The 16,805-nt window shown below is 44.4% G+C and overlaps 1 protein-coding gene across 3 annotated transcripts in view; it reads left to right on the top strand.

Moving 5' to 3' along the window:
• DNM2 (dynamin 2) overlaps nt 1–16,805 on the top strand; it is a 1,516,513-nt gene that overhangs the window by 233,732 nt on the left and 1,265,976 nt on the right. For all 3 annotated transcript variants that reach the window (XM_069604271.1, XM_069604270.1, XM_069604269.1), the window contains exon 2: nt 14,219–14,292. In XM_069604271.1, coding sequence (XP_069460372.1) covers nt 14,219–14,292 — 74 coding nt within the window. The remainder of the gene's footprint in view (nt 1–14,218; nt 14,293–16,805) is intronic.

The raw sequence follows: 16,805 nt of genomic DNA, 5'->3' as shown, positions 1-16,805 counted from the left end.
CTCAGTACTGTAGCACACCGTTTTATCATCCCATGTGAGGTCTGTATCCAATCCCTAGACACCCTATCTTATATTTTGCTTGGACCACACCACTTTTCCTTGATATGACCACCAACTGCTTCCAAATCGCTAAAGACTCAGCCGAACATTGAAACGTTTCCATTGGAAAGGCCAACAACCGTTCCTGAAAGGCCAGTGTGGAAACCTACTCCCGTTACCACCAGCAAACGATCCCTTCCCTTCCAGGGGATGCCTCAGTCAACTGAGTCTTATCGTCCTATGCAGTCAACAAAAAATGCACTGTTGAGTAGAGCAGGCACTAATAACTCCCAATAGCACTTGGTGAACTATAGCCGTTCTTAATTAGGTCCTATGAACAGAAATGTGTTTAGAAAAAGGGATGGTAAAACTCCCTTATACTAAATGGAAAGAGTTATAATTCTGTTAATCAAGTAGTAAGAATTCTTGTTCTCTAGTGAGACCCAGAGGTATGTTTTATGCTTGTATATAGCTTGCTTTCCACCAATTAGGCCATCTTGACAATGGGCTTTAAATAGAGATGAGACTAGAAGATATTTTGTGAAGTGCCAGTTGGTGATGCAAGGAGTTGTAAGATAAAGGCCTAGGTAGCCGTAGTGCATCCTCACATCAAATGGGCCAGTACAAATGCTCCATAACGCATCTGATTCAACAAGCCATGGTGGGTGGACACTGGACGAAGGGCTTGCTCAATGCCAGACGACCATGCATCGCCATATTACAGTCCAGGCCTGTATGTTTTTGTTTAACTTTTTAAGGCATCTTGCCACATACGATTGTGGGAGTCTCTGTAAATGCTGGGCAAGCACGGAACATGTGGGTTTTAGTACTGTGAGCTATCGCTAAAGTAACCCCTTTCAGCGAATACTAGTCTGAAAAAAATGTATTTGGCTTAGTCGTGCCATACCAGTTTCACATTCCTCATTTATTCAGTCACACTCAACAATCCTGGCAAGGAATAGGTAGTGCTGTATTCAGAAATCGAAATGTATTTGAAAGAATAATGTAACTTACTCCTACGTCCAGTCCCCTTTCTTCCATACTTTTGGGACATTCCGCCCTGTGGGACAGGACCAGAGCACTTTTTATAAAAAAAGCATCAAATTGAAAAAATGTGTCCTTCTCTTTTTACGCGGGGTACCACGCGCGGCCGTAACCTCGCCCTCCTTGGCTCCGCTGCGTGGATCGCCCTTCAGTCCTTATCTCTGTGCGGACGGGGCTGGACGCACTTGCATCACTGGGAAGACTTTTTTCTTTTCCCGTTGTCCTTCTCTCCTGCTCCGGTTCTGCGGTCGCATAGTCCTCGGTCTATGCTGGATCGTTTGGGATCTATCACTTCCTCTTGCGAACGTCATTTTGCTAGGGTGGAACCCTATTCTCTCTGTTTGGAGTGTCTGGGACCGGATCACCGCTGACACTCGTGTTTCTACTGCGACCCCCTTTCGGTCTGGGCACTTCAGTGTCGTCTTCGTTGGTGGGAGGAGATCTTCCAGAGAATTCCTCCATCGCATTTTCAACTCTTCATTGACGGCAAGAAAAGACGCCTGGTAAGTTCCTTACTTTTCAGGGCACCCCAGCCGGGGAACTCCTTTCCGGGGTCCTCCAGGTCCAGTGGGGGCTTCAAAAGTTCTGCTACCAGGGTTTCTCCTGAGGTGCCTCGCAGGCCTAATAGGCATACCAGGGTTTTCTAGAAGGATTCCCACGAGTTGCCTGCCGATACCGGATCACGATCCGAGGTTCACCAATCAGGTGCTAATAGCCAGCATAGTCGTGCTGAGGCATTGGGGACCGGAGTTCGATCTGTGTTTGGAGCTTCATACATAGACACCGGGGTGCTCCCAGAGGCCTCCGTTGAGGCTTTCTATACCGAACCACGGTTCGAGGCCCCTCTTGGGGGAGCTATAAAGACCAGACTCTGTTCCGAGGTTCCTCTTATCAAGGCTAAGGTGTGTACCAACAGAACTGAGAAGCCTGTTCAGGTCTAGTCTGTGAGGTAGATTCCTCAACTTTCCCATGCTTGCAGTGTTACAGGTTGTGTTGAGGGGGCACAGGGAGAGGACGCACACCGGAACGCCTTTGTTACCGGCTTTGCCGAGGTTCATCTTTTTGAGACTAATTCAAGGGACAGGATGTCCAGTAAACATCCAATGCCCCATAGTACCGGCTCTTCCAACGATCCTTGTGTCAAGGCTGAAGTTTCGATCAAGTCCCCTGACCAGTCTGTGGAGTCACCTGCCTCATCTCCACATGTGACGCAGATCTCCTCAGATGCGTCCAAAATGGCGGGCCTTCCCTCGTGGTCTACGGTGGCCATTTTGGATTCTTGCCTCACACCTACACTATCAACGGCGGGTGCTGGGAACCTTCTTTTTGGTGGTCAATCTTTTCCACGCAACAGTGTGAATCCGTTCTGCCCCTCTTATGTGCTCGGATGCCACTACCACATTCGGTCTCGCTTCCTCCTACATCTGCCCCATTGGTCTATGTAGACCTGGTTGGTGGCGGGCCTCTTAGCAGCCCTCCTCAATATGTTCGTGGGGTTATGCTCATCAGGAGCGGCCTCTGCCCACTCCAATGTTTGTTTGATTTATTTATAATGCGCTCCAGACCCAGGGGTACGGAAGACTTTAAGCTTGGGTTACAGGCAAGGTAAAACATACAAGGTATACAATACAGGCAGAGCATGGAAACATAAGAGATGGTTGCAAAGAATATACAAAAGGGAGTGTACAGGCAAAAGTTAATATAATATAATACAATATAATCCAATACACATGTACACAGGAGATATATATCTCTAGCTAACAAGGCAAGTGATGGGAGGGTTTTCTAGTTGAGGTTGCAGTAATCGCTGTTATGGAGACAGTTACTGGTCGAAATCTTTAAACCATTTAGTGAGGTTTTGCCTAAATTTGATGTAGGTTTGGTCAGCTCGTAAAGGATGGCGGAGGGAGTTCCAAAGCAGTGCTGCCTTAACTGAGAAGCTACTGCCACCGAGTTTGGAGAGTTTGAATCTAGGCACGTATAGGCAGTTGGTATTAGGTGTTCTAATAGGCCTACACGAGGATTTTCTGTTGATTCTCTCGGTAAGGTATTGAGGCGCCGTATTATTTAAGCATTTGTATGTAAGGGAGGCCGTTTTCAACTGAATTCTATCGTTGGTTGATAGCCAGTTATATTGTCTTCTCTTGAGATGTGTTCTTTTTTAGAAATGCTTAAGGCGGCTCTAAGGGCGTTATTCTAGAGTGTTTGTATTTTCTTAATGATATATTTGTTGGCGCCAATGTAGAGGGAGTTGCAATACTCCAGTTTGGATTGGATTAATGCTCTGGCCAGAATGATACAGCTATTCATAGACAAGAAGGGTTTACCCGCTCTGATTAGTTTGCATGTATATGCAGTGGCAGAGGCCATTGAGTTTACTTGTTTGGTAAATGTGAGTGTGGTGTCGAGGTAAAAACCTAGTGTTTTTACCTCTTTGGCAACTTTGATGATGTTGCAGTCACTGTTGAAAGACGAGTAATCTAGGCTGAGTGTTTTGAGGCTGGAAGTGGTGCCCAGGATAATGAGCTTGGTTTTATCATCATTCAGGTATTGGTCATCCATGCCTGAATGATGATGTAAACTCTGTTCACCGGGTCCGAATCCCTGTCATGATCACCTGAAAGTGGTAGGAGAATCTGAGTATCATCTGCATAATTAGTGTAGGTGATATCAAGGTGGCCCAGATCATCGGAAAGGGGCTTGGGGAATGTTATTAAGTGTCGGAGAGACACATGAGCCCTGGGGCACTCCACAGGTGATAGGGATGGGATCAGCAGCGTCTGATGGAGAAAAGACTCATCATCCGATCACTGAGGAAAGATTGTATCCATACTATGACCTCCTTGGAGAAGTGTGCTGCTGAGTCCAAGTGGTTACACAAGACCTTGTGATCCACCAGATCAAAAGCAGCTGAGAGGTGGAGGAGGCTGCTTTTCCATTGTCCCCGAGCGCATCAATTTGAAGATCTATAATTGCATCTAATGCCTAAGGTCTCAGCAGAGGATGCCTTTTTTTGGGAAATTTCATAGTCTCATGAACTCTGATCCCATGAGGGAGTACTTTAAAGGACTCTTTAGGGAAACCTGCCCTCACGCACCGCATTCTGTCCCGACAGTTCTGGTGATGGCACCTGCCGCCCCGGCAGCGGCACCGCCTCTGCCTCCCGGCCCACCTCCAGCTCTTCTGCCTCTGCCTTCCTTGTCTCCGGTTCACAAGATTCCAGCAGAGCGAGACGTCATTTTGACGCCGGTTGCATCGCAGCCGATAGATCCGGATGCACTAGACGACCCTCAGGCAGATCAGAATAGTGAGGACCAGCCCTGCTCTGTTCGAGCATTCCACGACCGGGTGCTGGACATGTCAGTCCTTAACATACCAGTACTTGAGGCCGCTGCTCCGCAGGAAGGGGTGCTTTTGGGGGTGATAACCTTGTCTCCACAAGAACACAACAGCCTGTTCCTTCAGAGGGACGTCCTGGCTGAGGCCCACATGGTCTGGGATAAAACCCCAAACTGGGCCGCACACCTCTGAGAAAGTAGCCTTGGTGTCATGCCTGCTCCCGTTCTCGACGGTGGTAGCGGCCGCCACTCTGCAATCCAAGCTGGCCTCTGCGACATCCGCAGCGGCGGCTCAAGTTCTGGCCAAGGATTTTTACCAACTCAGTGTTGCAATTGCGTCAGGCTAACGCAGAGCTTATTTTGGCGGCTGCAAATATGAAACTGGAGGGATTTAGCTGACTCCCAGGAATTCATTCCTGTTGACAGGCTGGAAGACTTTAAAGGCGGTTTATCAGATGCCAGGGTGTTGGCACAGGATATGCTGGAGGCTGCTGCGCACCATGTCGACACCTCAGCTCGAGGCCTCATACTGGGGGTGGACACCTCTCGTCAGGCTTGGCTTCCTGCAACAAAGTTTTCGAAGGAGGTCCTAGATAAAGTTCTGGACCTGCCTTTTGACTGCAACGGATGACGAGCTTACAAAGACTAAGGCGAGCACGCAAACTGCCAAGTCTGTCGTGTTAGTGAAAGCCCCAGTCAACGCTCAGAGATCTGGATCCCAGTCTCGGTACTCCTTAGGCTTCAGAGGGTTCCAGGACCGCAGGTCTCGTAGGACTGATCCGCCGAGAGGTAACTCCCGTCGGAAACCGCAACGAGGTTGGTTTCTCTCTCGGCCTTCAGCCTCCACTTCAGGGACAGGTAGTCTTTCTTGACACTCTCTTTAATCACTTAGTAGTATGAATATGAAGGATACTGTAGCAGAGAATACTTTAGGTAATTCAAGGAAATGCAATAATGGGAAAGAATGCAACACAGAAATAAACCTTGATATGATTTCAATCAAAAGATAATATGGTCACTTTTTCCCCTGTGACTACTCACTCTCCCCACTATGCAGTATGAAGAGATGGGAAGGAGGGTACACAGGTTTCAAGAATACAATCAGTAATGCAGTTCAATTCCAGTCCCCCCCCCAGCAAGCTTAGAGAAAACAGGTATGATTTTAAAACACAGGTCAAAATGCTTTTGAATGTAATTGCAAAGGATGGGAAAATATACTAAAATGCTTTTAATTCACTAAGGGATATTCAGGATAAGTTAGTTACTTTGGATTAGTTCAGGTCAAGACTAGCAATGATTTTTAAGTGATTACCAGGTTGAAAACTAATCTAAGCAGTTGAAAGCAAGAAGCAGCTATTTTAACATGTGGTGAAATTGAGCTAAATTGCAATTCGCAGCACTTTTTCCGCGTGCGTAAATCGCGATTAAGGAAAAACTATAATGAATTGGAATGTCGTTTTGGCTTTAAAATTAGTTACATTTTGCTTCTAAGACGCGTGGTTCAAAAGATACAGATGTTTTTGTGAAGGTAGATTTTCAGAAATAAAGTCAAGATTTCAGAATGACAGAAGGCGCTTTACAGATTTGGAATCAACAGGATGAACACAGGATTCTATAATGCAGTTCTGGATAGGTTGAAATGAATGGAAGAGGATTACTTTAAACTAAGAGATTGGTTCTGTACAGTTCTATACTAGATACTCGCTCCTAGTTTTGGAATGGAATGGAAATGGGCCTCGTCACCGATCTGGTCAGGTTTGGACTTAATTCGCCACCAGACGGTCTCAGGCACTGGTTCTGCTCACAGCACGGCCTCTGGTCGAGGTCAGACTGTTCTGGATACAGCACTGCTCTCTGGATCTGGGTTCTAGCACAGGGTTCTTGGCTAGAACAGCAAAATAGCTCAGCCCGGCTGAGTTCTGAGGCCTGCTGAGAAGGATTCAGCTTGTGAATTAGGCCTTTGCTTCAAAGTTCTGGATTCTGGAGTTTGGTTCTAGGGTTCTGGCCTCTGGATCTATCTGGAGTCTGGAGTCTTCCGGCAGAGTGCTTCGCAAGGAATCGGTTGAAGAGTGGAAAGAGTGTGTCCTTGCCTGTCCTAAGCAGTCTCTTTTTATGTGTTTTCAAAGTGGGTGGGAAGGCTGATTATACATGCCCAACCCCCTAAGGATTTGATAGGTTAGAGGATTCCCTGTGACCTGACTGGAGAAAGGATTAGCGTGTCAGAATGAGTCAGAGTGATGCAGTGTTTTACAATCTAGTGAAGAAACTCCCCTTTTGCTTTTACTTAGAAAATCAATTTTTCCCAAAAACATATTTCCCAGATACACAAGTAGTTGAGAATGCACATACACCTCACAGATGAATCAAGGCAGGTCTCTGTTCAAGCCCCGTGTTCCTACGAGCTTGGGTTCAGAAATGATGACTTATGATTTATTTTCATTTTTGGTGAATTTCCCAATATTGGTTCTGCACCAAATTTTACACAGACATACACACCCTCTCTGAGCATATTACTGTAAGTTTTTATGTTTCTAGCATAAACACTGTATCTACGATATTAATAAATCCTGGAGTTTGGTCTCAGAACATCACACAGCGTCCAGCTTAGTCTTGAACTGTGAGCGAATTTGCCATTTTAAGAATCTCTCAAAGTTTGACGCAATTTTATAAAACATACATTTGCTTTATATATATATGTATATATGTATATATGTATATATGTATATATGTATATATATGTATATATGTATATATGTATATATATGTATATATGTATATATGTATATATGTATATATGTATATATATGTATATATGTATATGTATATATATGTATATATGTATATATATATGTATGTATGTATGTATATATATATATGTATGTATATGTATATACACACACACACACACACACGTACCCCCCCCCCCCCCACTCCCAGAAGCTTGGCCCTGACTCAGAGGTCACATGTCTTGTTTCCTGCTAGGAGTTGTTCACCCAAATCAGCATATTCTATTCAGCTGAAAGAATCAATTGTCTTGTTTCCAGGCAGCAGAACATCAGTCCAGGGTGCCACTCCCCAGTTCCTTTTCACACCAACATGTCAATCTCTTGGCTTGGGGCATGGGATGTCTCCTTTGTCTAGGGATAAGGTGTGAAGGGTTCCCAGTGTGGGAAACTTCTTATCTCTGCAACCAATGTCTACAATTTGTCTTTTCTTAATATATAACCCACATTTTTAATACATACATTAAACAATTGCTTCCTTCAAGTCATTTCAGAATATAGTTTTAAATTGTCTCTACCCCTTAGGCTTCTGATAGCCAGTATTCCTTGGCATAGTTTGGGGTTCCATGTTTAACTTTTACAAAGAAATGGTCTAAAACGCCGGCTTCTGGTAGTGGTGAGCAACGGTACTGCACCCATTTTTTGACAGCTGTCTTTACATCAATATCTTTGAAAAGGGGATTTTACTTAATAGCATACGATTCTTGCTGACATTGTATTGATGTGGATTCTTGCAGTAGATTAATGTGGAACACCCAACAAGAGGTTGGATCTTTTAGGTGATTTTTTGAGCCATGATTTTAGCAATTTTTGACAATCAAGAAAACAGATTTTTGAACAGCTCTGTATTCCTTTGCACGGATTTTGCTGTGTGTGCAGCCAAAGGATGGGGTATGGCAATGATCTCCTGTTTTAACACTGACGGAGGCAAAAGTAGATGGCAGCCTATTTTTCAGATTTTTACTGTGCATTTTTTTGGATGGTTTTGAGCGAGCAGCATGCTTTCCAGTAGTCATTCTGATGTTTCTGCTGCCAGCAATGCACAGCACTGTTGCAGGGCTCGGATGAGTGGGTTAATACATCCCGCATTCCCTATGGTATATTTGATTAATTGTAGGACCCCCTCTCCCCGACCATAAAGGTCGCAGGACCACCATAAATGTAGATATTTGACTCTTGGCAAGTAGGAAATTGTGTGCTGTGTGTATGTATAGAATTGAAATGGCGAGTGACTTTATGACTGGCAAGTAGCTTGCAACTTGAATTTCTGCACCCTATTTCATAGCGTATAACTTGACTGGTGTCAGATACCCTCACCTGTCCTCCTGCTGCAGTCCAAACACCTATTTTCTTGTAACGCTTAGATTCGCCCTCAGGAGAATAAATCGCAGAGGTGTAAACAGTTCTTTTCCAATTTGTGAAACGCCCTGTTTTGGTGCCTGGAGAGTCCCGATTTTGAAAGGGGAGGTGGTAAGATTTTCCAAAACCGACTAGTTCACCAGAGGGCAGTCTGTTTTATCTTGGCAACCATGTAACGACCCACATATTCCATGGCTTGACATTGTTTACTTGCCCTTTTCCTTGTTCTTTACCCCCCCCCCCCCAAAAAAAACAGGTGATGGCTGGAAGGTTTAGAATGAATCTTGACCTCTGGCATTGCTCAGGGCAACCTTCCAGACCATCATTTCTCGCCTGCCAAGCCATTACAGAAGGGGAAATACCATATGCAAAGTAGGCTTACCCTCATCCCAAAAGGGGCAGTCCAGCCCAAATTTCTTGGTCACATCCCTTCTGCACGAGACCCTAGAGATGTTTCAGCCTTGTTGGGCCTCATCAGTGAGGTGTAGCTTGGGTCTCGAGGCCCAGCAGTTCGGGCTGGGCTGCTACCATTGGTGGCAGTACCTGACTGATTTGCATATGACTGGACCCCTTTTGCAATGGCACAGACGGGCTAAAAAACGGTGGTGTGGAAGTTTGCCCAGAGCAATGCTAGTGGTTCAGATTCATTCAAAACCTTTCACCCATCACTTTTGTAGTTGCCATTACCCCAGAAATCATAGTGTTGCAGCTATGTAATGCCCCCGGAGTTCAGGCCCTCTGATGACCCCCTTGTCCCAGTCACTTAGTACCACCTCTTTTGTGAGCGCGCGTCTATTTCCTCTCCAAACGTTACCATCTATTTTTTTCAATTTTACTCCATCTTGTGGGCAGTTGTATGGGGAGGGTTTTAAAGAAATGAGTTTAAGTAGGTGGTTTTAGCATGAAACCTAATTTCCTCCATTTACTGAAATCATATTTGATAGTTGAATGGCTTGGAGTAGCTGCCCATATAGAGTTCTTTTCCCATGGTAGGAATATGAACACATTCAGCATTTTACACCAGATTTGACCCATGTGTTATCACGTAGACCAGCGAAAGAGGTTTGAAATATTTCCACGACCCATCAAGTGCAAACTAAATAGATATTTTGTTTTGAAATAGCTTTCTGCAGTTTTCAGGTTGTAAGAGAAATTATTGTGAAGGGCTAATATTGAAGAGACTGTCTGAGAAAGATATTCTTCCTGGCAACATTTAAAATATTCTACGCTCTGTGCTGCCTCATCCTTTGTGCTGGGGGCTCTATTGTAATGCTAAACAAACGAGGGAGCTGGGGTAGACTGCAGAACACACCCATCTCTTGGGTATTGCCTTTGAAAAACTACCGTTCATCCTCCATTCTTGTGATTAGATTACCTTAGCATGCCTGCACCCCTTGTAGGAAATTATCTCGAAATTGATGGATGGAGGCATGGGGGAATGGAAGTTGCAAGCTACTAAACTGACACATAAAAGTTGCTTGTCACCTCAATTCTGTTCACAAGATAGCACAGTTTCTTACATGGCAAGAGTCAAATAGAACTAGCTAGTGAACATTTTGCAGCCTAGAATTGATAATACCCCAAGGTTCGTAATATAAATGTCCACCCTATCCAAAACCTTTTTGGCATCTATTGGAAGTGTGGTGGCTGACATTCCGAACCATGTCACTTTATCCAAGAGGTCAGGTAAGTTTTCTTATATTAAGTGTCTGGTGATTAGCAACACTTCTTATTCATTCAGACTAAGTCAGAAGATGAATGACCAATTCAATAGTGCTGTAGGTCTGTTGTCTACAGAGCTCTGGGCTTTTCCCCGATTTCGGTAATCTCCTATGAGTGGCTTCTTGCATTGAACTTGTAACCACTTGTGACTGAAAAGGAATTGAACAACTCTGTAAGGGGGGAAACTCGTTTTTTAGTAAAAACATTTAGATGAGAAACTGTCCATAGCTGGCGCCTTGTTAATCTTTGAGGATACTACCTTAATTACTTGTTACTTTGCTATAGGTACGTATAATGGAACTTTTGGTCCCTAGTAAAGCGTGATGTAACATTTCTTTAAGATTTCTTCTTGTTTGTTACTCCACAAACTAGCTCCTCCTTGAGAATCCGTAAAAGCAGGAATGTAGGTTTGTTGTGTTCTAGCTTTAACATATATGGCAGCATTTTGCCTGTTCTATTCCCCTGCTCCTAGTAAACCAGTATTACATAACAAATACTGTATTCTGTCTTGTCGGCCTGCAATGTAGAAATGTTCTTCAAACCCTCTGACATTTTCCCTATAGGCTAGGCTGGAGCCGGATTTTCGCTTTCATAAATCTCACAGCTTGTTACTTATTCTGGGGTGTTTGCAAATTTTCTCTAAATTAGATGCAACTGCTATTAAGTCTCTCCCGAACCTCCATCCCCCCCCCCCCCGGGTTGATGCTTAATGCTTAAAGCATCACAGGTATTGCTTTGAGGCATAGTACGGCAAAGCATTAAAAATCTGTGCAGATGCTTCTTCCTTGACCACCGTATCCTTCAATCCACATTGTTGCATTGACCAGCGCGGGATAAACCTTGTGCGCTTACGTTGCATGACAAGTATCAGGCAGTCTGACCTTGTGTTAATCAGCATCTCCACATTTCCTATTTGCGGTCGGAGAGTTGCGCTTTTTAAAATCTATACTAGTATATCCAGAGAATGGGAGAAAAGTGTAGATTCTAATCCTTGAATTGTGATATCTCAAAGCGGCACTCCAGCCTATATCGGACATTTCCCTTTTTGACATTTGACCAATGTACCTTCTTCTGTTTCTTCCCATAAACTACGACCAGACGTGAGCTTTAGACCTAGTGCCTGCAATGGAGATCTTGAGACCTAGATTAAATATTAACCCAAGAGAACTTGTAGGTTATGTAAAATGAATGTATGCCAAGAACCAATTAAACATTTGCTTACTGCGTGCCAATCTACACTGAACACCACGAGTTTCTCAATGTGCGTACATAACTACACTGAATTTTCTGCAGAAGTTCTTTGTGCACGTATGAAGGAATGTCGACGGATCTCATTGATTTTGAACTTTGGCTAGATTTGGACTGTTTTGAACCAACACACAATGGAAAAACTAGCTACAACTAAATTGAGTTGCTCATGTTGAAGAGCAAGTTTAAGGGAGAAAATAGCTTTGCTTTGAAAAACATTGTGAGGTTCCAAAATCCACTGAATCATGAATTAGTGCATAGAAATTCTTACAGTGGTGGCGACCATTCCCTGCCTCCCAACGTGGTATGTGTGCTTTTAAGAGCAGGTTGGCTGCTGAGCTGTAAACACAAGGCGAGCCATTGTTCTAGTGAACAGCCTTCTGTTGATATAAAACACTTGTGTGGATTGTGACTTGTGTTTACAGTATCTTCAAACTCAAGTCTCCTCCTGCACCACTTTACAAGGCACTGTGGGAAGGGTTTTTCCGGGCACTTATTTTAAATCCTCCATAACACTGATGGTGTTTGGTAAACATGTGCCAATCCCAAGGATGTCATCTGCACCACACTGAAGATCCCAGTGAGGGTGAAGCGCATATGCAGCTGGCGTATGCTTCATCATAATCAGTTTAAGGAGGATAAAGCTACCTAAAACACAGCACTGCCCTTCAAGCCAATGACGTTTGTCCCATGGAGCAAGCATGTCTGATCTTCTGAACTGGAGGGGGATTTTCAGGGGTGGCTGCTAGTTGGCTCTGTGACATATCTAGCTTCTTACTGCCATAATAAGGTATGGGGCATCGTTACGTGGTTGGTGGTATCTCTGCAGTAAATCTTGCCAGATACCACCAAAAGGAATTGCCGTTGGATTACAAGTGGTGGTAGGCGGTGTAATCCCCATTTATAGGACCCCATTGGGGATTCTTGGCAGAAAAGGTGAAGTGAAGAAGTTACCTCCAGCATCAAGCTGGAGGTAGAGCCTCCACTTTTGCTCCAAAAATCGGCGGCATAACCACTAGGTAATTCTACCAAACTTGTGGTCTGGCGGTGTGGGAAAAAAGGAGGTAATGGAATTACCTTTTCCCGCACAGCCAAACTGTAATGAGGCCCAAAGTGTTTTCCCCATGCATTTTTGTTTTTCATGACTCACCATAATATTGATGGTGTTTGTAATATGAAGGATAAGTGTATGATGGTTGTAGAAAATCAAAGAAGGGTGAGTAGATCGGGATCTCATCCAACAGGATACATACTCTGATGATCCTTAGCTGTGGGAAAGCAAAGTCATGTGAATGCTTTTTTGCTGTGTCCATCTCGGAAGTCTGACTAGATGCCCACACTCTCCACATCCGTGTCTTTCGGTTGCAAAACCTTTTTCTTTCTAGACGAAAGAGAAGGACTTTTAGGGACATGCTCCTTAACGTTTGTTCCTTTTCACAGGCATTCTAAATGCGGGTTCTTCTCTGTAGGCATGGAGTGCCACGGTAGAGCAAAGTACCTTTCGGCTTGAGTATAAGTGGTAGAACTGGTTTCAGCAGAGATGTAGAGGTGGTGAGGGGCTTTGGGTGCAGCATGGACAGGCAGGTCACTTTGTTGGAAGCTGGTCTTTAGCGCTGCAGTAGTGTCAATTTGTGATTTGAATTTTTGCTTTTTTTGGAGGGTGTTTTTGGGTGGAGAAGGGCTGGAGGTTTTGTCGGGAAGTGGAAGACGGGGCTGTTAGCCAGCACAGATTCCAGATGTGTTGCTGAAGTATGCAGACCTCTTGTCTGAGCGTGTAATGGTTCCGTTCTGTTGTCCAGATGTTACCGGAATGGTAGCCCAGTGACCCTCGGTGAGAGGTGCCATGTGTGGGTGGCCTTCAACCGATTTGAAGTCCAGAGGTGCTTCTGCTGAGAACATGGCTACTCTTCTGCACCTTCCTCTGTTTCCTAAACCTTACACTTGATGTTGAAAACCGCCCTCCTTTCAATGTGGCTGGGCCTTTGCCGTTGTGACCCAGCAACCCCCATTTACCAACACCACTTAATTTGGCATTTCCTTTTTTTGTAGAGGCCCACATATCGGCTTGTGACCATCGCCAAGCTCATATCCACATTGAGCCGCTTGTTGATCATACTTCCAGATTGGCTGATCAAGTAATGGGCCCCTTGGACCCTCATCGGAGGGGAGGTGGGAGAGGGAGGTCCTATTATCTCAGGATGAAAGTTACACGTGGGTGCCATTTCTTATATGGTCCTTGCATCGTGTCATTGTGGTGCAAGGTTCCTACTCAAGTGATTTTCTTCAATCTATCTATGTGGCAGGTGGTGGTGTTCCCATGCTGTGACCACCAGTGGCCGGCTTATAGGATAACCACTGTATGGGCCAGTGCAGTGATCTCAGTAGATAATGGGTGGTACACCTAGAGGATTCACTAGCTGATTACCAATAATATGTAGGATTGAATGTAATGCCACCCTTCCTAGAAACTAGCAACCTTTCGGGATCCTGGTATCTAGGTCTGACACACACCACCTATACTTCGGGCATGACATTGACAATGTCAATCTACAGTCGCTGCGCTGTCCCTTGACGTCACCACGCCAATGCCAAACCTATCCAAATTACACTTGCTATGATAAACCTGGTTTACTTTCCCTTCTCCCATGTGCCTTAACCAAGTCTCTTTTCTTGTGTCTCCTTCAGGGATTTCCTCCCCCGAGGGTCCGGAATTGTCACGAGGCGCCCCCTCATCCTTCAGTTAATCTTCTCCAAGACTGGTAAGTCATCGTGCTTATAGCGATTTTGCATACAAAATAGGGCAACATTTTGCATTTTTAAATGTCTGTAGTGATGCTAAAAAAGTTGCAAAATGGAATAAACCTGTCCATGTCAATTGGTGGCATTCTGTGTCAACCGCAAGAGTTGCCCAAAGACTCTCACATCGTTCTATATGAAGGAACTCCCTTTGTGAATGCTTTTCATTTTGATGGCACTATAAGGACATTAGAAAGAGAATGCTTTAAGCTCCTGATCTATCTACTACTATTTTACTTAATCATAAATGCTGCAAAATGTACATATTTGTGCTGCAATATTTCATTTTTCTTGCGCTGAACGTCAAAATCAATGTAGCAATATCGTAGGAGCCTGGTAAGTGGTATGAGTATGGGGGAGCTCTTAATCCCTCACCCTCCTCCCAATATATTCGCGACCCCCCTCTGCCCCGCACCACTTATTTCTCATCCTTACGGAGGAACGCATTAATCGGAGTGGCTGAGGTAATGGAAACAAGGGAATTGATGACCGCGCATTCCATCAGGTTATTCCAACTTGGATCTCATTCCGGAAACGGAGTGCAAATAAACTCCACCTTTTTGTGCTGTGACGTTTTGGAGTATGGCAGTAGGTTTAGGTTTCAGTGCTTGCACACAGTGGTTCGGACCAGCACCTATCCTGCAGAATAAAGACTCTGGGGCCTCCTCCTCTTCTGCTGAGTTACAGGACCCGAGGGAGCGGTCAGTAACCATGGAAATGGAAGCCTTGCAATGACTGATGTGCACTATCAGTTCTGCATATCCTACTCCATCCAAATCATTGGCCAACATGCTTCTAGAATTAAACGCACTATTTCACAAAAACCTTCTGGCAATCTGCCTAGTAGTGCAACCAACACAATTTATTCCAGTGTTAGCATTATGCAGCCCAACCTAATATTATTCATATAGAATCCAATTTCGGACAAATGGGTAATTCTTTTGCAAATCATCCTTTGTGTTTAAACACGCAGTTCCCCATGAACCGCATTATTGTGCAGTTAGTCATGACAAATTCCGCACCATGGGGCTTTGCGGTGTCTAACCAAGAGTGATTATTGAAGGCTATTATTCTTGTGGTTTTAGGAAAGTTTTTTTGTTAATGCAGTCGATGACCATTTTGAAAGGATCTGCACCATTTGTTAACTGAATTAGGAGTAAAATAATATAGTGCTGATATTTTTTGTTAAATATCACATTAACAGTACACCAAGTGCATTTAGACCATTTTGGCAACGTGGCCAATATGCATGACATAGATGTCCTCTAAACATGCACAGGTAAGACATTAAATGTAATTGTTCTCGCTGCTTCAGAATTGGGCCTACAAAACGTCCTTCTATTTACTCTTCCCTCAGTTTATCATCCTTTCCATACGTTCTCGAAGTAACTTTCCCTTTCTCTCCCTCTTGTGCTTTCCTCCTTTCCCTCCCTTGAACTTAGTATATGCCCTCCCCTTCCTGCACCAAAACTCTCTTCTCACACACATATACTCATTCAATTCTAAACTCCCTTACCCATTCGCTTTGGCTGTAGCTTCTCCAAACTCTTCCCTCCCCCACCTCTACCTCACTGTCCAACCCTCTTCTGCCTCCATCATCCGCTGCCTCTTATCCTCTACCATTTCCTTTGCTCTGGATTACATCTTTCTTTACCCCTTCTGCTTGTCTCCTCACTTCCTACTTGCTTCCTAACCTCTGCTACCTTCTCCATGTACCTCCCCTCCCCCCTGTTTTTAATGTGGACGGTGAGTGCATTCTAGTGTTGGAAAGAGCAGAGCAGGTGGGGTCTGAAAAGGTTGCATAGTTGTGGGATCTAATCCGGTAGATGTATGGGAGGGTTGCATCCCATGGATGGGTTCAGATACCACAAGAATGAACATATTGTGACGTGCTGCTCATGCTGATGCCTGGGTGGAGTCCAGGAGAATAAGAGGGTAGAGGTAGTTACCTCACCAGGATGCTGGAGCAGTAGTCCAGCCTGCTCAGGTCAAGTGTGGAGATCAAGGTAGCATAATAAACTGCCAGTCTACTGTGATTTAGCTGACTGGACATATAATGGACTTGCTTAAAAGTGAAACAGGAGTACAATAGGATTGTGTAATTTTTCAACGTGGTTATACCAAAAATGTGCAACAGTAAAATGGCATTATGCCTGAATTGTTCATACTGATATTGTGTATATACCTGAAGTATACTGTATTGTATTTATTGAAATTAAGGCGAAAGCAGGCTAAATAAACCATGAAACTGCGATTCAAAAGGGTGCAATGACGAGTCAAAACGGAGGCACGAGAATCCTCCATTAAGTATTCGAGAAAAGGGACAGAAGGTAATCTTTCAAATGGGTCCGAAAAACATGAAGACAAGTGGAGGAGTGCATATAAAGGGGGTACGCCTTGCTGTGTTTGGGGCCAATAAAGAGAGAGGGGGGAAGTGGAACAGTGAGAAAGGGGGTTTATTGGACTTCAACAAGGG

The sequence above is a fragment of the Ambystoma mexicanum genome, chromosome 3q (genome assembly GCF_040938575.1).
Source record: "Ambystoma mexicanum isolate Mex_15411 chromosome 3q, UKY_AmexF1_1, whole genome shotgun sequence".
In the NCBI taxonomy this organism is placed as follows: Eukaryota; Metazoa; Chordata; class Amphibia; order Caudata; family Ambystomatidae; genus Ambystoma; species Ambystoma mexicanum.
Note: the sequence above shows the minus strand (reverse complement) of the source record. Positions and strands in the feature narration are given on the sequence as shown.